This window comes from Pipra filicauda, unplaced genomic scaffold (genome assembly GCF_003945595.2).
Source record: "Pipra filicauda isolate LSUMZ 115617 unplaced genomic scaffold, ASM394559v2 scaffold487_size526621_pilon, whole genome shotgun sequence".
Lineage (NCBI taxonomy): Eukaryota > Metazoa > Chordata > Aves > Passeriformes > Pipridae > Pipra > Pipra filicauda.
Genome location: NW_024104628.1, coordinates 28,412 through 49,789, shown reverse-complemented (window position 1 = coordinate 49,789; position 21,378 = coordinate 28,412). Strand labels below are relative to the sequence as shown.

Genomic DNA, 21,378 nt, shown 5'->3' with positions numbered 1-21,378 from the left:
AATGCCAAGGGGTTGTTTATCCTCAAAACATTTGTGAAAAAAACAGGTGGAATGCAAAATAGTCCTTACCTAGATTTCCTTAAGCTTTTTAGGGCATAAAACATTTAATTTCCTTGATGTTGAAGAAGAGAGTAGGCTTCCAGACATTGCAGCTAATCTTTCTATGCAATTACATATTATAACCATTCTAGCTGGGAAAATAGCACTTGCAATAATATCTGCTCTAATCTGTAATACTATCTACTTCAGTCTATGGGAAATCAAGTCAAGAAATGTGAACTCCCTTTGTTAATCTTCATAAGTGTAACCCTTCAAAGCAAAACGTGAAAGGCTAATGAAGGATCAGGCCAGTAAAGGGTTTAAAAATCTAAGGTACTTTATTTAATAATAAAGGCTATTTCTGTTTTAAAAAAAGGTGATCTCTCACTGATTTAACTTTATCTCACCACCTTGAAGCAATTTCAGGAGAAGCTGAAAGGGCAGAAAAACTCAATCATTAGGATTCTAAGAAGCAGATTGGCTGGGGATCTCACTAAGATGTCTGCACAGCTCTAAGAAAATGTGGAATTTTTCATTTTGTTTCTTTTTTTCTGTTCCTTTCTGCAGAATAACAGTTTCTGCTATGTGTTTCATGGATTTCAGTAGGTTTCCTCTGGACACTCAGAACTGTTCTTTAGAACTGGAAAGCTGTAAGTTTAATTCATAATTGTTCTTCACATGTGCATTCTTCCCAGCACTCATAACACCCCTTTCACTTATTCTGATGCGTGACCTGAACCCTTCAACATGTACATGCTAAACTGTAAACAGCTTGAGATCTTTACAGAACTCATTGAGCTTTGGAAAGATAGAAAAACTATGATCCACCCTACTTTGCTTCCCCTGGGTTAATATTCCAAGGCCTAAATCTAAAAATCTGTCAAAAAACCCCACGTTTGGGCTTTTTTTCCGTGAGAAAAAAAGTGCAAGCTAAAAGTAAAATAAGATGTCAATATGCCTTTTCACATTTCAAATGTTATTCTTATTTGGATTATAAGTAAAACTGGGATACTGGTTTGTTGTTTAGTCTTGGAAAAGGGAACAGATCTGCTCAGTGACAGTTCCAGAGCTCTGATCCCGTGTGCCCTGTGACCCTGAGCACATCCATGTCTCCCATCTGTCAGGTAAGCTGCTGGCAGGGCACAGGGCTGGCCTGCACTTGGAACAGGCTGGAATATGGTCTTTGCAAATTTTTTTCATGCCAACTAACTGGCAAATTGATGTAAAAAAAAAAAAAATGTTTCTTTGGGGCTTTCCTGGATTGAGTGGTCTCCTCTCCCTAAGAAAGGAAAACAGAAGCGTTATTCCAGCAGAAGGGGTGACTTACTTTAGTAACTTCATAACTTCAGTGACTTTATAACTTTAGTTTCTGCTTTCTCATAGATGCATACAATGAAGATGATCTGATGTTGTACTGGAAACATGGAAACAAGTCCCTGACCACAGATGAGCAAATCTCCCTCTCCCAGTTTTTCATCGAAGAATTCAGTGCTTCCAGTGGATTAGCTTTTTACAGCAGTACTGGTATAGTAAGCCCCTCTTTAGGAGAGACAAGCACAAGACACAATCATGCAGAATGTCTTTCACATGCAAATTCATTGCTAATAAATGACTGTTGCTGCTGAGAGATCAGTTAAAATGAGGTCTGTCAGTCACACTGCTCTGTCAGTCTGGGGCCTCGGTTCTCTTTACATTGCTAATACAGCACTTTATTATCAGAAGAAGAGATCATAATAATACTTTAACTTATTATCTGACATTAAGAACCTGAAAAAAAAATGCACACATGCCTGTTGTGAGCTCTAGCAGAATTGTGGTACTTCTCTGGAAGCCACTGGAGTATTGAATTTACAGGAATCTTTGTGTCCTGGCTATACGGAGAATCTTGAAAATGCAAATCTGGAAGGGTCAAATACTAGAAAGCAAACAAGAGGAATCCCAGTGTGTTTTATTGGCTAAAATATCCTTATTTTTTGAGCTGTATAATGTCATTAAAAGTCCTCTAACTGGAGGATTTCCACTTGAGACCATTTATTACCTGTTGAGGTCTAATTCATGGTTTACTTTATGTTCTGTGTGTATACATAAAGTTGCAGAAAAAAAATCCCTTTATGTCAGTACTACATAGTTTAAATCCAGGTTAATCTGCCCAAGGCAGGTTTTTATTTCTCCCTATAGATCTTGAACTATACCTTCTGGCAAACTGCACAAGGCTTTAGGAGTTTATTGTAGTCTTGATTTCATGCAAGGTGGGCTTTGTTTTCTTTGTACTTGTACATGCAATCATAAACCTTGAAATATTTCTCTATGTAAGTAGTCTAACCATATATTTTTAACCAGAGAAAATAGCATGCTTGCTACTGCCCATCCTAGTCTGAGTCAATTCATTTCAGCTTTGATATTGCCCTTTATATCAAGACAAATTCATAAAATAGAAATTATTCCATGTAATAAAATGAAGTGCATAGCACTTTGGGAAAAAAAAAGCCTTTAAGCCATACAGAAAAGCAGCAAATAGATTTATTGACTGTATTTTATTTAGAGGTTGGCTTCTTTTTGCATTTCAAAAAGAGCCAGTGGAGGTGGCGGTGGGTGACACTGAGTGCAGAAATTCCAGTTTAAATTGTGATGCAGCCTAAGCAATGAGGAATTCACTGCTTGATCACGTTCTTCCTCCTTATCTCTTGCTCCTGTATGAGCTGAGAACAGAGCTGCAGCTCTCCAGAGCCACTGCCCTGTGAGAAGAGGCGAGCGACACCTGACCACAATAACTGTGCCTTGCTGAGAGTGACATCACATTTGTCTTTGTTGCAAGAGGGAGACTGGGATGTTTCCACCAGACTGCTGTCACTGTGTGTTCAAACTGGGTTCTGGGAACTCAGCTGGCTTCTCTCTGCCTTGCCATTCTCATCAAAAAACACTTAGGAAGCAGATACAGCCTCATGCTCAGCAGTGCACCCTCACAGTGCCCCTGTGCCCAGGGCTTTGCAGCAGCTTTGACTTCACAAAGTGTAACTGCTTAACACTCACATGCAAAGGTTTTGATGATGACCTCAACTCAGCAACATAAAAAATGTCTTTCCTTTCACCTTTAAGTTGCAGAGACCACTGGGAAGTACCTGAATAATGCTTAGTAGCATATCTGTTAGAATGCTGTCCTTTGTAGACTTAAGCTTTTCTTTGGCTTTGAGGTTTTGTTTTGCTCAGGAAGTTCCACTTTCTCTTGCTCTTTTATTTTGCTTTTTGTTGGAAGAAAACTTACCCTTGATGCCAAATTTATGCCCCAAAGAAGGCGTAGAGAGACTGCTCAGAGACAGAGTTTTCAGTCTATAAGCAGGAGGTATTTATTTTCACGGCCGGGAAGCGGCCAGGTCGCCCTGGACAAACCGCTTCCCCGAGGAACTTACAATTTGAGCTTTTATACACTTTTTGCTAAGCAATTACATCACATATTATGAATATTCATTACATTGCAACATCTACTTTTAATATTCATAACAGGCGGAGTTGAGGCGGAGTTAGAGGCGTGGTCTTCAATTTGGGGAGAACTTTGGTGGTCGTTCCGTTCTTCCTTCATCATGAACCTGCTGTCCTCACCATCATCCTCCTCTTAAACTTTTGAACCTTCCCTAATTTGGGTAGTTTCCTCGTGCATTTGGCAGGGATTTCCAGTGTCTGGCAGAAGTTCCTGATTTCTTGGCTTGTCCCTTTTCTTATCTCCCTTTGTTTTCTTCCATATGTCCTTTTTTGTGTGTGCTAGCATTTCTAGTTCTCTCTGTTCATGCCCATGTTCCCTCATGTCAAAGTGACCTGTATCCTAGTGGATTTATTGCCTCCACTGTTTCCTAATACTGAGCTCTATGTGCTTTGCTGAAAGCCTGCATTTGTGCTTAACTCTCTCTAATCCTTACATTGCTTTACTAAATTCACTTCTCAGGTGTTACCTGGCTTCATTCCCCCCTTTTCTAAAACTTACGAATTCTTTCGTCAAGTTCTAATCCTAAAGGGCGCTGATACGCTTTTACCATCGCCCAGATTATTTGGGTTCTTTTGACTATGGACTTTAACTTACACTACAGGCATATATTCATAAGGGTTAACAGGAGCATAGCCATGGTTATAATTAGCACTGGGTGTATCAGGTAGTGAAAGACTTGTGTTGCTGTTGGGGAGTATCCTGTGAAGATATCCTGCCAGTGATGTTGACCTACTTGTGCGACTTTTGTCAGGATATTTTTATACTTTTGAATTATGCTCTACCTGCCACAACATGCGTTGAGTTGTTTGGTTCACTTTTTGAACTAGCTTCTCCACTTCAGGATGTATGATCATTTCTTTGAGAAGTTTAGTATCTATACCTATCTTTAGCTTGGGTATCTCATGATATAAAGTATACTTAGTTTCGATTAACTGCTGTGTAGTTATGGGAGCAGTGTAGTTAAAGTCACAACCCATGACTTTTGTGAAGTTGCATATGCAAAAGTTAGTATCGTTAGTCACTTCATGACAATTATCTATGGTAACATCATTACAAGCGGTTCTAATGCAAGCGCATCCATTCCCTATATAGAATACTTGTGATCGTGCTCCATTGTGCGGAAGCATTTCAAAAGTGCATACACTGTCCTCAGCATCTAAGCATAGGTCCTCAGCTTCTACAATGGCATTTTCGCAGATATAACCTAATTGTCCTTTAGGAATACATGCTTCTGTACTAATTGATTGCCACTTGTTCTTAGTACTATCATAATTTGCCCAAACGTTATGGTCCACAGGTTTGACAATGACATTCTGAAGCATAGTTCCTAATGTTAAAACAGGAAATATAGCTCTTTCTTCTGCGGCACTAATAGTAAGGACATAGGTTTCAATGTGTTCCTGTTGTGGATCATAAATAAAGTTAACTAGTTGTCACTAAGCCTGGTGGTCTTTTTCAAATCGTGTAGTGGAGCTATCTCTTAGTATTGTTTCTCTTATTTCTTGAGGCAGTATGCCTGACATTCCCTCTCTTAATATTCCTGCTGCTACTGATTGTATCCATTGTTGTGTCTGAACACACTGGATAGCAAGTGCAATTTCTTTGCTAATATCTCCAGTATAGTCAGCAATTTTAACAAAATCTTCAGCAGTGTGGTTGGCTACTAAGGTCATCAATCTGACTACCAATGATTGTGTCTCTGTTAAAGTTAGCATAGATGAGCTTAAAGCTTTCCCAAATTAGAAGTGACGGTACTTAACTTATTCACTAATACTTCTTGGTCTATAGTGTTTAATATGCCAAACCGCGTGCCAACCCATCCACTTATATCTCTTTGTGTTTGTTTGCGGTATGACCTAGTTGTTAACCAGGCATTCCAGCCTTTGAGGCTTTGCTGTATAAACGGTTGACAATCTTTCTGTAAATGTGTAATGTCTGTCTGAATGTTTATCTGTACTTTGTTCAGAGAATATGTAGGATCTAACAACAGCTTTAGTTCGTTCAATTGTCTTATTACTTGAGGCCCTATAAAGATTAAATTATGTATCTTTTTACATTCTAAAGGTGGAGTGGTTTCACGAGACGGGCTCACGATTGAGTCTGTTGCTAGTCTAATGATTCGCTTAAAGGTTCTACCGGTTACAATGCCTTGTTCACCAATGGGTTCAAGAATCTTGGCTTCTCTGCTACATGAAAACGACATTGATTGATCTAGCTTGAATATAATTTCACACTGTGCTCTACCCCCTTCAATACTACCTCATTGACATGAGACTGGTTCTTTTCCATTGAATCTAAACAATGGGCTCTTCATCTTTTACTTGGCTATAAGTGATTAAATTCTGTCTAGAGGCTTCTTGCCAAAATTCAATTGTCAATACTAGTTTATCTGTTTTTCCCATTAAAGCCTCGACCTCTCGGCACCCTACTTGAATTTGGTCTCTCTTTTGTGCTATGAAATGGGTTCTGCTATCCCATTCATCTATCGTATAAGGTTGATTATTATGTAAAACGTAAACTTCAAAATCTGGGTTTTCCTCAGAGCGTGGTAGTGTGCGTGCACTAGACTACAACCCTTCTGGAGTAGGGTTTTGGGATAAAACAATACTTATCAAGAGTCCAATGGTCAGTGTTGAAAGGGTTTGGAAGGGAGTCGGATTCATGATGTTGGGTCTTCCTGCTTATCTCCTGGAGCTCTCTTGACTCGAGAATAGTGAATCCATGTAGGTCGCTCCTTGATCCTAACTGTGGTGAAGGTGGTCAGCAGCAGTTGGAAAGGTTCCTCCCACTTCTCTTGTAGGGGTTTTCCTAAAAGATTCTTAATATACACTCAATCACCGAGGTTAAACGGATGCAGTTTACAGTTAGGTTGTTTGGGCTGGTGTTCTATTACTACCATGGTGTTTTTATCAAAATGTTTCCCTACAGCAATTACATAATCATATATATATTGATTACCTATTTGGTCTATAGCATCACTATTCACAATTTGCATAGTATAAGGTCTACCATACAGAATTTCAAACGAGCTCAACTTTTCTTTTGATCGAGGTTTGACTCTCAATCTAATCAGAGCAATAGGCAAAGCTTGATACCATTGTAAGTTAGTTTCTTGGCATATTTTAGCAATTTGTTGTTTAATGAGATGATTCATCTTTTCTACTTGCCCACTGGCTTGTGGTCTGTAGGGTGTATGCAATTGCCATTTAATCTGCAGTGCTTTGCTTATTGCTTTCACAACCTTCGCACAGAAATGTGAACCCCTGTCTGAGGATATACTTCTTGGTACTCCAAACCGTGGTATAATTTCATTTAGTAAGACTTTAGTTACTTCTCTTTGTTTGTCCTGCAGGGGAACGCTTCAGGCCACCCAGAAAATGTATCAGTTAGCACCAATAATACCGATACCCCCCTTTTCTTGGGAGTTCAGAGAAATCAATTTGCTATACTTCACCTGGGAATTTACCTCAATTTATTGCCCCTTGGTGTATCTTGGTCCCTGTGTTTGGGTTATTCTTCAGGCATCGTTTGCACTGGGATGTAACCTGTTTTATGGTAGTGAATAATTTTGGTCCTGCTATTCTAGTTTGCAAATACTGATAAAGTGGATCTAAACTCTAATGTGCCTTCTCATGTTCTGTTTTTACAAATTACCACATTAATTTCTCTGGTATTATTAGTTGTCCTGTTTCTAATTGACCCCATCCATTGTCTAACAATTTGCTTTTGTTCTTTTGAATCCACCTATGATCTGATTCCTGATAATCTGGTTGAAAGTTAGGATCTAGCTCTCTTGGTACTAAAGCTGTTACAGTCACTTCTTCGGTCCTTGCAGCAGCTAATTTAGCTTCTGCATCAGCTTTCCTATTTCCTATTTCTGGAACAGTGTTACCTTTCAGGTGTCCCTTGCAATGCATTATGGCCACTTGTGTTGGGAGTTGGACTACTTCTAACAATTGTAGAATTTCCTCTGCATGTTTGACTGTTTTCCCTTGAGCAGTTAGCAGTCCTCTTTCTTTCCAAATTGCTCCATGAGCGTGCATGAAGGAGAAGGCATATTTTGAATCTGTCCAAATATTAATCCGTATGCCTTCTGCCAATTCCAGAGCTCGGGTAAGAGCTATCAGTTCTGCCTTCTGGGCTGAAGTCCCTGTCGGTAAAGGATTTGATTCGATTACCTCTTCCGTTGTGGTTACTGCATAGCCTGCCATCTTTACTCCTTGCTTCACGAAGCTACTGCCGTCAGAGAACAAGTTGTCTGTATCTTCTTTGAGGTCTGGGTGGCTGGAGTAGACAGCTTCGATGGTCTCTAGACAGTCGTGTTCGATTGATTCTGCTGACATTCTTCCTTCTAGAAATGAGGCTGGATTCACAATGTTAGTGACTTGAATGGTTATATCATCTGACTCAGCTAGGATTGCTTGGTACTTTAGGAATCTGGAAGGCGACAGCCAATGGCCACCTTTTTGTTCTAGTACAGCAGACACAGTGTGGGACACTAACACAGTCATTTTCTGGCCCATCGTAAGTTTTCTGGCCTCTTCTATGTTTATGATCACTGCGGCCACCGTTTTCAGACAGCTGGGCCATCCTTTGCTTACTTCATCCAACTGTTTGGAGAAATAAGTCACGGCTCTTTTGTGTGGTCCCAACTGTTGTGCCGAGACTCCTAAAGCCATTCGTTGCCATTCATGAGAGAACAGCTAAAATGGTTTTGTTACATCGGGCAGGCCCAAGGTTGGGGCTTTTATGAGTTCGTGTTTCAGTCTCTTAAAAGCTCCCTCTGCTTCGGGAGTCCAGACTAGGACACTCTTAGACTCTTTCAGCAAATCATACAGTGGTTTAACGAGTATCCCGTATTGATAAATCCATAAACGGCACCAACCTGTCATCCCTAGAAAGGTTCGTAGATCTCTCACCGTTTCGGGTTTAGGCATTTGGCAGACGGCTTCTTTTCTTGCTGTTCCTAGGGATCGTTGTCCTCTAGAAATTTCATATCCCAGGTACACTACTTTTTCTTGCACCAACTGCGCTTTCTGTTGAGAGACTCGATATCTGCTTAAACCCAGGAAATTCAACAGAGAAATAGTCCATTTAACACATTCTTCTTCTGTCCCAGTTGCTATTAGCAGATCATCTACATTAGAAGAGTACCATCTCTCTGTGGCCTTTGACTTTGAGGTAAATCTGTCCAGGTTAATTGAGTAACTCTCATTCTAAAAATTTCTCTATTATCAGTTCGATTCTCTTTCTTATCTTTTAGCTTCACTGGGTATTGTTATAAAATCTATAATCTTCTATTTGTTTCTCAATTTTATGCTTAAGAGGTTTTAAAAAATAGGTTTTTTTTTCTGGTTGGCCTGTTGCTCCCACAACTTGTACATATTTGTGATTTTTGGCATTAGTTCCTGATTAAAAACTAAAATATAACTCTTATGTTGATTAAAAACTCTAATTCTTTTTCACCCTCCTCTAGCTCCATTTTAACTAGTGGGTCTGCTAGGGAACGACTCACCGGTCCTCCTCAGTCACTGCTCTGATAGGGGACAGTAGCACTCTTAAACTTCCTATTTAATTTAGTACAGTCTCGTTTTCAGTGACTTATTTGCAAGCAATAGGAACACTGTTTTGACTTTATTCTGGTTTGTTGGGAAAGGAAACCTCCTATTCCCTTTGCAGGGTAACCACGACCTCTGCCTCTAGTATTTATCTCCGGGAATCTTGAGCTTTGGGCTGCTACTGCTACCACTACAACTTTAACAACTTTCTCATCCTTTTTTTTTTTTTTTTTTTTTTTTTTTTTTTTTTTTTTTTCTTCTCCTCTCTCTCTGTGGTTGTAACTTTCCAAGCTTCATTCATTACTGTCTCTAAATTTTCATCTGCAAGATGCTGGAGTTTTTGCAGCTTCTTTCTAATACCTGGGTTACTCTGTGCCATCAATACTACTAGTAATTGTTGTTTGCCTGCTTTTGACGCAGGATCTAAGGGTGTATATTTTCTCATGGCAGCTCTAAGTCTGTCTAAGAATTCCGAAGGCGTCTCATCTCGCCCTTGTCTAACATTATAAAGAGCTGCCCAGTTAATTATTTTTGCTTTCTCTCCCTCCTTGTCCTTGGTTTTCTGTTCAGCAGTCCTGGTACAATATGAATAGTCAATCCCTTCCTCTTGATCGTTCTCTAAGCTTTCGGTATCTGTTTTATCTTTATGCTTTCTGTCTTCTTTTCTTTCATCCCTTCCTGGTTTCTGAGGGTTACTTTCTTCCCTATCTCTTTCTGACTTTTGCAGGGTGCTCTCTTTCTCCTCCCTTCCTGATTCTAGTAGGCTGCTTTCTTTACTTTGCTGGCAATTATGCACTTAGCTGGGATTTCTCAATCTGTCTCACCGCATCATACACAAAATATCTATGTATAATGTACTAGTTACTGCTGACAAATGTTAGTCTTTCAAGGACAGATTCTCCCTGGACCTTTCAATTATTTGAGCATCAGTAATACACCAGTTGATCCAGGAGTCGTGTTCTTGAACTGGTTTCCAGTTGCAAATATTTTAAATCACTAGAGGTTGTACTCTAGTTCGTCTCTTCTCTAAATTGATTGTCTGATAAATTCTTTTACACTATCACAGCAAGCTTACACTTTTCCTAATTTATTTCACTGTCTTAAAATACCTTTTACTTTGTCTCAGCACTTCATACATACAACATCCAGCTGCTTTATCTGTTTCTAGCTCTGCAATCGCTTCACGGTGATGCTGCATCTCAGACACTCACACACACATTTGCACACTTTTAAGTTCTTTAAAGTTTTCTATTGAATTACCACTTAAGAGCAGAATCAAACAAACTACAATTTTAACACAGACCAGAACAGCTTGTAAAAAGCAGCATATAAAAATGAAACATTACAAAGAAATCACAGTACATTATCTCTAGCTACCGCATTCCAGGAATTCTTCAGTAGGACTAGAGGCTTCTCCGGGTCCTAGAGCCCCTTGTCTCAAGAAAATCAGAAGGAAACACTCTCAAATCTTGAGACAGCTTAGAAGGGAATGTTAAGGACCATTAGTCTCCCAAATCTTTAAGTCAGACGCAACTTTAAATGCATTACTGGACATTATTCCACACAAAACAGAAAGCAGACGAGAAAACACAAAGCAAAAGCACTTTTAAGAAACACATTGCCAGACAATACACAAAAGCACAAAAGGTACATCACTTCTCATATAGAACTCTAAACATTTAGCAAAATAGTTGAGCAAAATAGTCTATGACACTCACAATATTTTACAAAATAGTCTATGATACACAAAAGGCAAACAAAACAATACAAATAACAATCAGAATGCCACAAGTAATAGAACCTCTCTTTTTTTTTTTTTTTTTTTTTTTTTTTTTTTTTTTTTTTTTTTTTTTTTTTTTTTTTTTTTTTTCTCTGCTGTGTTGGGACTTTAACCCTTTTCTGGCAGGCCTCTAACCTGCTCTCTTTGCAGGACTCTAACCTGCTCTCTTTGCAGGACTCTAACCTGCTCTCTTTGCAGGACTCTAACCTGCTCTCTTTGCAGGACTCTAACCTGCTGCTTCTAATACCTGGGACTCGAACCCAGTTTTTAGGGCTAATGCCGAGGCGTCCCTCCGGCTCCCTTTTGGGCGATAGCGTCCTATCCCCACCAATAAAGCGCTTTTACCTAAAATATAAAAGATCAAATACCTCTTAATTTGGAGCAGGAGGTTCTTGTCCACCGTTGCGCAGATCCAAGGGGTCTGGGAGACTCTACCGACAATAATTCAGTCGGGGGGCCCCGAGAGCGTCCCGGCCCCTTGGGTCCTGGCCCAGGAAGACCCCCCCGTCCTGCCGCGGTCGCCAAGATTGATGCCAAATTTATGCCCCAAAGAAGGCGTAGAGAGACTGCTCAGAGACAGAGTTTTCAGTCTATAAGCAGGAGGTATTTATTTTCACGGCCGGGAAGCGGCCAGGTCGCCCTGGACAAACCGCTTCCCCGAGGAACTTACAATTTGAGCTTTTATACACTTTTTGCTAAGCAATTACATCACATATTATGAATATTCATTACATTGCAACATCTACTTTTAATATTCATAACAGGCGGAGTTGAGGCGGAGTTAGAGGCGTGGTCTTCAATTTGGGGAGCACTTTGGTGGTAGTTCCGTTCTTCCTTCATCATGAACCTGCTGTCCTCACCATCATCCTCCTCATAAACTTTTGAACCTTCCCTAATTTGGGTAGTTTCCTTGTGCATTTGGCAGGGATTTCCAGTGTCTGGCAGAAGTTCCTGATTTCTTGGCTTGTCCCTTTTCTTATCTCCCTTTGTTTTCTTCCATATGTCCTTTTTTGTGTGTGCTAGCATTTCTAGTTCTCTCCGTTCATGCCCATGTTCCCTCATGTCAAAGTGACCTGTATCCTAGTGGATTTATTGCCTCCACTGTTTCCTAATACTGAGCTCTATGTGCTTTGCTGAAAGCCTGCATTTGTGCTTAACTCTCTCTAATCCTTACATTGCTTTACTAAATTCACTTCTCAGGTGTTACCTGGCTTCACCCTCCAAGTAAATAGTAGTGGGGAACAACTGGCACAACTCTAATGTGAGTCATCTCCCCCTAAAATCTCTTGAAAAAAATGGACAAAAATGCTACTCATAAAGCAGCTTTTTGCATTTCAGGTTCCACACATCCTTTCCTGTGAATCTCAGTGTAGTGTTTAGGCTTTTGGAGTTCCCTGGCTCCAAAGGAGCAACAATTAAATCCACTGTAGAGATTCTTCAAACAAAAAACTTTCTCCACAACTGAAAACACAACAGAGTGTGTTTAATATTATTTGGGATTAATTTTGATATATTCTTTTCTATAAAGTCACTCGTTGTGATGGTGTGACTGCTCCAGCATGGGCTCATGGATGTCCTGGACACGCAGCCACCCACTTTTTGCCTTATTTTCACCTCGCTTTTATATCGGTTTCCCTGCTGTGGCAGGAGGTACAGCGCACAAGCTGTGCTGCACAGGCAGAGCACGCCCCAAAATTCACTAGATGGCACTCTCTCCTCTAAAGTCAGCGCTGCGATGGCAAGTTGCTCCGATCGAGGGGAACGGGGGGGGCTGCTTCTTGCGGGGTATTTGCAGCGTGAGAGAAGGCAGGATGCTTTTTGGAGGAGGCAGCGTGTTGGCTTCGTTGGGAAATTATATCCTGTGTGTGTTCTCCTGGCAGTTTCACCTGAAGTCGGTTTAATCTTTCCCATTTCCTAACCTCAGTTATAACAGTGGTCGTGATGCTTCACTCCCAAGGCAGCAGTGTTTTAATGAGGTACAGAGGGCAGTTTGCAAAGCACTGTGTAAAACTAAGGTGGTGACAAGTTTTCTTAGGCATTTACTGTTCCTGATGTGGATACACCGCTCCTGCTGGAGGGAGGGGGCCAGCAAACAGCTCACAAATAACACAGCTCTCTTCTCTTCCTCCCCACCCTGTTCCTCTCTCTTTTTTTCAATAGGTTGGTACAATCGACTTTTTATCAACTTTGCCCTCCGGAGACACATTTTCTTTTTTGTGCTACAGTCCTATTTCCCAGCCATGCTGATGGTGATGCTGTCTTGGGTTTCATTTTGGATTGACAGAAGAGCTGTTCCTGCCAGGGTATCACTAGGTGAATCTTTAATGGATATTCTTTGGGAAGTGTGGAATGGAGGGGGGAGAGGCTTTGAAGTTACTTTAGCTTCTTATTTACACAGGACATAAGCAAGTATATCAGGTAATTGCCTCAACAACACTATTATTGCCACTGTTGTCACTACCTTTAGTCAACCTCTACGTTTGGAAATGGAATGTTTGTTCAGACTGGCTTTGTTACATTAGAAAACAGCTCACACACCACAGAAGCAAAAAGGGATGATTCTGCAGACTTCCTGATGTAGAATTTTACTTAATTGCAAAGCCTGGGGTTTTTTCCTTCCCTCTTCCCAGCAAACAGGTAGTCAGATCCCTTCCCAAATCCATGGTTCATTAGGCATAGCACAATCTGTCTAAAAGCTCTGCAGCTCTTCTTTTTATCTAGAAACATTTCTTATCTTCCTGCCAAGTTGGAACCAGTAGCAAAGCCTTCCTTTGTTGGGCACCTTAAAAATATTTGATGTCTTAACTGTGCAAGGCACAGTCTTCTGTGGAAGCCAAAGAATAAGTTGGGCATCCTTCTGCTCTCAGTTTTAGTTCTGAACACCTCAGCTCAGGAGAAAAGGACCAATTACAGTGGGTTTTTTCTAGAAGTTTATTGGTTTTTTTCAGTGAATGCCACTTCAAGACTGCCTTTGTTGGGAATTTAATTCTGATGGCCTTGGAATGAGTATATTTTTCCAAAAATTCTGAAAGAATCATCTCTGAAGATCTGATGGAAATTTGCTAAGATATCTAATGTAACCATAATATATCTGAGTCCTGCAACTCTTAGTTTAATAACTAGTAAAGAAGCTCCTGTACTTTCTTCTCACTGATGCTGGTCCCAGAAGCCAATGTTGTCATATTCCTTAGATAAGTGAAAAAGCCCTCTATTTTTATCTATAGCTTTCTCAGTCTAGAAAAAATGGAACTGTAGGTACCTCAGATCCCTTTCTATTGGCACAGTAAAGCTATTAATGCATGTGATATAAATCTGTTAATCTGAAAACAAATTATGGTACCTCCTCCCTACTTTTATTAATGCATCTGCTAATTCCTTTTATTTATAAGAAATTTAACTTCACCTTTAAAAACAACTTTTTAAATCTCAGTAGGCCATTTTTAATGTTGACAAGATGGTTTTGCTGATCATGTTCTTTATATATGGATTTCTGCAGAAGGTTATTCATCAGGAGTTCTATGAATAAAGCACAGTTCATTAGCGTAAGTGTAAATAATTTATAGGCAATGTTAACAACAAAGTTTAAAAAGCTTAGCTCCCAAGCCTAGAGTATCAATTAAATAAATTGATTTCCTCTTATATGGTATATATTTCCAACTCCACCTTTCGACCTAAGGAAAGAGGGAGAGGGAAAACTTTTGTGTGTTCCAGTGGACTTGAACTAGTGTAGAACTGGAGAAGGGCTGCTCTGAGACCCAGCTGACAGGCTGGGGCTGTCTCACTTGAGATGTCTTCACTTCTTTAAAAGCAGGGCCTGAGTCAGGTGTTGGGGGTTTTTTTCTGAGATGGAGCAAACCAAAATGAGAGGAATAGCTCATGTAAGAGGAGAGATCGAAAAGATGAGGGTGAAATTCTGGTCACACTGAAGTAAACAGTAATTTTTTTCTTAGTTTCAATGGATGTAGCATTTTTCTGTTGATTGTTTTCAGAGAGCGACTGAGACATACAAGCTGGTAAATGTTCTCAAAAAGTACAGTTTGAGAAAGGATTGGTGGGGGGAATTGGTGATTGTTTAGGGATTCTCCTGGACAAGAAAGTGTGCAGTGGTGACCCTGGCTCTGGGAAGTGAGGGAAGCCCACAAACACCTGCTTTCACTTCTCCACAGCGGTGCCCAAAGCTGCCACAGAAATGTGCTCCTTACGCTGCTCAAACACCATCCTTGTTTCCCTGCTGTGCTGCAGCTCTAACTGCATGCACTGAGCAGAGGGATGATTTACTGGTTTCAGTATTGCTTGTGATGGGTCCTTCATGGTTCACTCCACTTCTCAGAGCCTGTGTGATGAAGTTAAAGGTGGTGTCAGTCGTACGCCCTCACAAAGCCGAGCTGTCCAAGGGACGGTGATGAGCTGCACAGAACCAGCTGGTCAGTGTTAGGATAACTCTTTCTTTGGCAGGTATAACTACAGTGCTGACAATGTCAACCATCATGACAGGAGTAAGTGCCTCAATGCCTCAAGTGTCTTACATAAAGGCTGTGGATGTGTATTTGTGGATCAGCTTCCTTTTTGTCTTCCTGTCCGTCATTGAATATGCAGCAGTGAACTATCTCACCACGATTGAAGAGAGAAAGCAACTCAAAAAAAGAGGCAAGGTACAGTCCTCTGTGTTTTGTTGCCTTCAAAAAGCACCATAGAAGCCACAGAGTAATCACCACTGTGATAACAGAAGAGTAACTATCTCTGTGTCACTCCATATCTCACCTTTTTTTGACTTGGTTGAAGGGAGGAAATGTATCATTCTCTCTGAGATCCTGAGAAGCCCTGTGCTTTTTTTCCCTTCCTTTTCTTTTAGCAGATATTAGGGAATACTCACCTCCTGATTTTTTTCTCCCTTTTTTCCCCCCTCAGTGGAAGGTAACCTTCCTTCTGTTCTCAAATACCTATCTCAATTCCAAATCTCAAATATTAAAAAAGCGTTTTGCCTGTCTCTGAAACAGACCCCAGAATGCACTCATGTGATATTCCTTCCTGTTTTCTGTGAAGCAGAGTCCATTTCTCCTCTTCCTGCTTTGCTATTTTCAATTGGAAAGGTAGGTTTAATGATGCCTTTTTGTCCCAAGACAAGGCCATTTTTAGAAAAGTGTGCCTGAAACAGAAATGGTCGCAAGTTAAACATCTGCTTTCTGTGAAGCGCTCGCTTAAAACCTTTGCTTCAAGAATATCCCCCCATGTAAACTCATTTGCTGGAATATCACAAGGGGAAAACCACAGAAAGGGTGCATGTGTTGCTCATATAATCTGATGGAAATGTTTGAAGTCATTTCCCACAGCTCCAGCAGTGCAGACCTACAGGAGAGAGTTTGACTCTTCTGTTTCAGAAGCTGGGGCACATATTGCCAGCCAGCAGCTGGCAATAATCAGTCAGACAGGAGTATTTTATCACTATATCTCCTTCCTTGCTCACGTCCTGCCTGCAGACTGCCATACTGTGAGATAACCCTCTTCTCCATATGCTCTCTAAGAGGGAACGACAATGAAGGGAGAGCTTTCTTTACTTCCTCTTTTATTTGTTTATAATTTACTGAAATGTCTCCTGTAGACACAGACTAACTATTCTTTGTTGCCAGGCCTCAGGAGTGTATATGGATGCAGTGCAAGCCATGGCTTTTGATGGCTGCTTTCATGACACGGATGACATGGACCTGTCTGGTTTCTCAGACCCCTGTGAGGAGAATGAGACTCGGACGAGCGAAACCAACATCTCCAATGAGGAACCAACTCGCTTGAAGAAATCTCTGAAGGGAAACGTGGGCAGGATTATTTTACAGAACAATCACGTCATTGACTCGTATTCCAGGATTATATTTCCCAGTGTATATATTGTGTTCAACTTTCTTTACTGGGGTTTGTACATATGAGCAAAAATCCTTGTAAGCGAGACGTTATTTTGCGTATGAGGGTAGAATCATACTTTGAAAACAATGCAACAGCAGTAGAGGAATGGGTTAAAAGTTTCCAGAACAGACTTCTGCCTCGAACCTGGGCTGGTTTGGTTAGCAGCAAAACTGCTAATGAAAAACTTTCACATGTCTGGTTCTTTTTCAGCTGGACTGTGCAGTGCTTCACTGGGGCAATCCCATGCATAAGTTCCTGCTGTAGTAGCATAGAAGCAGTTTGGTCACTAAGGGAGCCCTTTGTCACACACCTGAGCAGACAGCAGCTCCCACCTGAGGTATTATCCAGTCTCTATCTACATTAAACCATTCCTCTTCAATCAACCTTTCTGTTTGTTCTCCACTCGTGGTCCATTTTTGTAGGAATTGGCACCAATCACCTTCAGATATCTCCTATCCTTGTTTCACTTGCTGCAGCCTGGGCAACCTGTGTGCACCTCAGCAGCCTCTGTCCTCAGATGGTAACCAGGGGGAAAAATATGGTTAAGCAGTGGAGTAGGGACCAGGAGAAAGCAAGAAGCAAGGCTGATGGGGCTTTGTAGGTTGTACATTGTCAACACCTCAAGAAAAACCCCTCACCCTTGTCAGCTGTCCATGACTCCTCATGGGACCTTTATTTTAGAGAAAATTTGCTCCCTAGTCCCTGAGGCAGCACAGGAACAATGTCCCAAACCCAATGTTTTACAGCCACCTCCCGGGTGGATGAGCAGCATTCCTGGCACAAGCTGTGCCCTTCATGTGACACCCACACACCTCTGCCTCACACAGACCTGCTGTAATCATCTGCTTTCTGCAGAACTGCCTGTGTGATGAACACAGGCTTTAAGAGAGAGAGATTTTAGAAAACTTTGTCAGGAGAACAAGCCAAACACATCTTCAGCAGAATCTGTTTCTGCTTTATGTTGCACATGAGTTTGGGGTTTTGCCCCCCCTCCTTCTCCCTTTGGCTTGAGGTTGAATATTAAGGTGAGGAGAAGCTGCACATGCCTGTTTGCAGCAGTGATCCTCGGCACAGGTCCAGGGACCTGGAACACTGAGACACACAGGAATAAAAGGAATCAGCTGTGCCAAAACAGACGTACATAGGAATGCTGTCAGTCTCAGATGAATCAAGCATGGAAACATCCTTAGGTTCAGGCTAAGGAGTTTGAATCAAGAATGTTCAGGGACACAGATAGAAAGTGTTCACAGCTCCAAAAAAGAATCAAGATTACTTTTGCCACTTTCCCAAATAAGAAGCGTTTTCCACTTACATTCACTGGGTTTGTCTGTCATTTAATGAACTGAGTTTTTATTTGGAAAGTCGGTTCAAAGGGATCACTTGTGGTGGTAAAAAAAATGTCACAAGGTAAATGCTTGGCCACTGCTTGGTCAAGTTTATTGGTCAAGGAAATGGGAATAAATTTGAAAGCCTGAATGTCTCTCTGGTTTATTTATTTATATTTACTTACTTTATTTTTTATTTCTGTATTTATTTTTCCTGGTCCCAGCTTGTTTGCTCATAGCATGATGATGTCTCTTGCTTTTTCAAAAAGCTGCATTTGCCAAGCTCCCAGTTCCAGAGCTGGGGAAGCTGGTGACACACTGCACACTGGGTGACTGGAATCTCCTGGAGTGAGCGGGTACTTGGGCAGACAGTTGGCTGCCAGAAAATGTATCAGAGCTAAGACAGCTTTGATACTCTTCCAGGAAATCCTGCCATGGAAAGCAGATCCATACCAGGAATGACAATACTGGAAACACACAGGCTTTGGCAACAGCAACAGCACATTAGACCTCAAGCTGAGCAAATGTGTAATGTAGATATATATGAAAATATACCATCACGGCCTGTTTCCTGCACTGCCATTGTGGAGGCATCCTGCACAGATCTTCCAGATTGCCCAAGAAGATCCCATCTAATTGCTCCAGATGTGTAATGTGTATCCTAAACTTTTTCACATGAATATAACATCATTGTTTTCACATTATTTTTTATCTGCCTTACAAGAAGTATTTGTGTAGCCAACAGTGAATCCTCAGCCTCCAACAGAAAAAATTCCCAAATACTTCTTGACCCAAACCAGTTCCCTCTTACAAATTTCCTGCAAGATCTGCAGCAGCAGAAGCCCTGTGTAGGCTGTCCAGCAAAGTGGTCCACAGGTGGAAGTGTGGAGGGAAAGACATTCCTGCATGCATTTACATCCCAGGTACATCCTACACAGGCACTGGAGGGCTGTGAATGTAATCATTGCAAAAGGGTTCTTCCCTTTGGGCAGGGACACTCCTACAATCGAATACAAAGATTCCTCCAGGACAAAAGGTGCCAGGACAGAAAGCTCTTTATGCCCACAGAATACCAAAATTGGCCCACCAACTGCTCATGAGAGATGTAGGGTAAGGGCTTTCTTTCCTGGGTGGAAGGTCCGTCGTTCCCTTGTAGATGCAGCCTGGGCACTTCTTGGGCAGCAAGAGGTTTCTGTGGTGGCACCTTTTGTCTGGCAGGAATCTTCATTTGTATCAGTTTTGGGGAGGTGAGACCAGCAATTGCAGCGCAGGGCTGAAAAAGGAAAGAAAGCCTGCAACCTTTGACCCTCTGGTGCAGTTGTTGGGCCACCCTGGGCACTCAGTGGGCAGCAAGAGCTTTCTGTGGTGGCACCTTTTTCCTGGCAGGACTCTTCGTCTGTATGCAATTTTAGGAGTTGGGCTGGTAGTTTGAGTGCAGGACTGAAAAATGAAACAACAGCCCTTACCCTCAGGAAAGAAAGCCTGGAACCTTTGGCATTCAGGTGCACTTGTTGGGCCAGCCTGGGCACTCCATGGGCAGCAAGAACTTTCTGTGGTGGCACCTTTTGTCTGGCAGCAATCTTCAGTTGGAGTAAATTTTTTAGGAGGTGGGACCGGTCATTCCAGCGCAGGGCAGAAAAAAGGGAACAGCAGCTCTTTCCACCAGGAAAAAAAGTCTGGAAGCTTTGGCTTGGAGGTGCAGTTGTTGGGGCAGCCTGGGCACTTCCTGGGCAGCAAGACCTTTCTGTGGTGGCACCTTTTGTCTGGCAGGAATCTTCATTTGCATTCTATTTTCCAGGAGGATGGACCAGTCATTGCAGCGCAGGGCTGAAAAAAGCGAATAGCAGCTCTTTCCACCAGGAAAAAAACTCTGAAAGCTTTGGTTCAGGTGTAGTTGTTGGGGCAGCCTGGGTACTTCTTGGGCAGCAAGACCTTTCTGTGGTGGCACCTTTTGTCTGGCAGCAATCTTCAGTTGGAGTAAATTTTTCAGGAGGTGGGACCGGTTATTGCAGCGCAGAGCTGAAAAAAGGGAACAGCAGCTCCTTCCACCGGGAAAAAAAGTCTGGAAGCTTTGGCTTTGAGGTGTAGTTGTTGGGGCAGCCTGGGCACTTCTTGGGCAGCAAGACCTTTCTGTGGTGGCACCTTTTGTCTGGCAGGAATCTTCATCTGGACTGAATTTTTGAAGAGGTTGGAGCGGCCATTGCAGTACAGGGCTGAAAAAAGGGATCAGCAGCTCTTTCCACCAGGAAAAAAATTCTGGAAGCTTTGGCTTAGAGGTGCTGTTGTTGGGGCAACCTGGGAACTTCTTCGGCAGTAAAGATCTCTCTGTGGTGGCACCTTTTGTCTGGCAGGAATCTTCATTTGTGTAAATTTTCAAGGAGGTTGGACAGGCCATTGCAGTGCAGGGCTGAAAAAAGTGATCGGCAGCTCTTTCCCTAAGGAAAAAAAATCTGGAAGCTTTGGCTTCAGGTGTAGTTGTTGGGGCAGCCTGGGCACTTCTTGGGCACAAGACCTTTCTGTGGTGGCACCTTTTGTCTGGCAGGAATCTTCATTTGCATTCTTTTTTCCAGGAGGATGGACCAGTCATTGCAGCGCAGGGCTGAAAAAAGGGAACAGCAGCTCTTTCCACCAGGAAAAAAAGTCTGGAAGCTTTGGCTTTGAGGTGCAGTTGGTGGGGCAGCCTGGGCACTTCTTGGGCAGCAAGAGGTTTCTGTGGTGGCACCTTTTGTCTGGCAGAAATCTTCATTTGCATCCTATTTTTCAGGAGGATGGACCAGTCATTGCAGCGCAGGTTTGAAAAAAGGGAACAGCAGCTCTTTCCCTAAGGAAAAAAAGCCTGGAAGCTTTGGCTTTGAGGTGCAGTTGGTGGGGCAGCCTGGGCACTTCTTGGGCACAAAGACCTTTCTGTGGTGGCACCTTTTGTCTGGCAGGAATCTTCATTTGCATTCTTTTTTCCAGGAGGATGGACCAGTCATTGCAGCGCAGGGCTGAAAAAAGGGAACAGCAGCTCTTTCCACCAGGAAAAAAAGCCTGGAAGCTTTGGCTTCAGGTGTAGTTGTTGGGGCAGCCTGGGCACTTCTTGGGCAGCAAGAGGTTTCTGTGGTGGCACCTTTTGTCTGGCAGGAATCTTCATTTGGATTCTATTTTTCAGGAGGTGGGACAGGCCATCGCAGTGCAGGGCTGAAAAAAGGGATCAGCAGCTCTTTCCACCAGGAAAAAAAGTCTGGAAGCTTTGGCTTCAGGTGCAGTTGTTGGGGCAGCCTGGGCACTTCTTGTGCACCACGAACCTTTCTGTGGTGGCAC

The 21,378-nt window shown here is 42.0% G+C and overlaps 1 protein-coding gene across 5 annotated transcripts in view; it reads left to right on the top strand.

The window, feature by feature from the left end:
• The window catches only part of GABRR3 (gamma-aminobutyric acid type A receptor subunit rho3), a 42,204-nt gene extending 23,978 nt beyond the window's left edge, over nucleotides 1–18,226 (top strand). For all 5 annotated transcript variants that reach the window (XM_039386490.1, XM_039386489.1, XM_039386488.1 and 2 more), the window contains 5 exons: nucleotides 607–689; nucleotides 1,423–1,563; nucleotides 13,016–13,168; nucleotides 15,311–15,507; nucleotides 16,483–18,226. In XM_039386490.1, the coding sequence (XP_039242424.1) occupies nucleotides 607–689; nucleotides 1,423–1,563; nucleotides 13,016–13,168; nucleotides 15,311–15,507; nucleotides 16,483–16,773 (865 nt within the window). In that variant the 3' untranslated portion in view covers nucleotides 16,774–18,226. The remainder of the gene's footprint in view (nucleotides 1–606; nucleotides 690–1,422; nucleotides 1,564–13,015; nucleotides 13,169–15,310; nucleotides 15,508–16,482) is intronic.
• The last annotated feature ends 3,152 nt before the right edge of the window (nucleotides 18,227–21,378 follow it).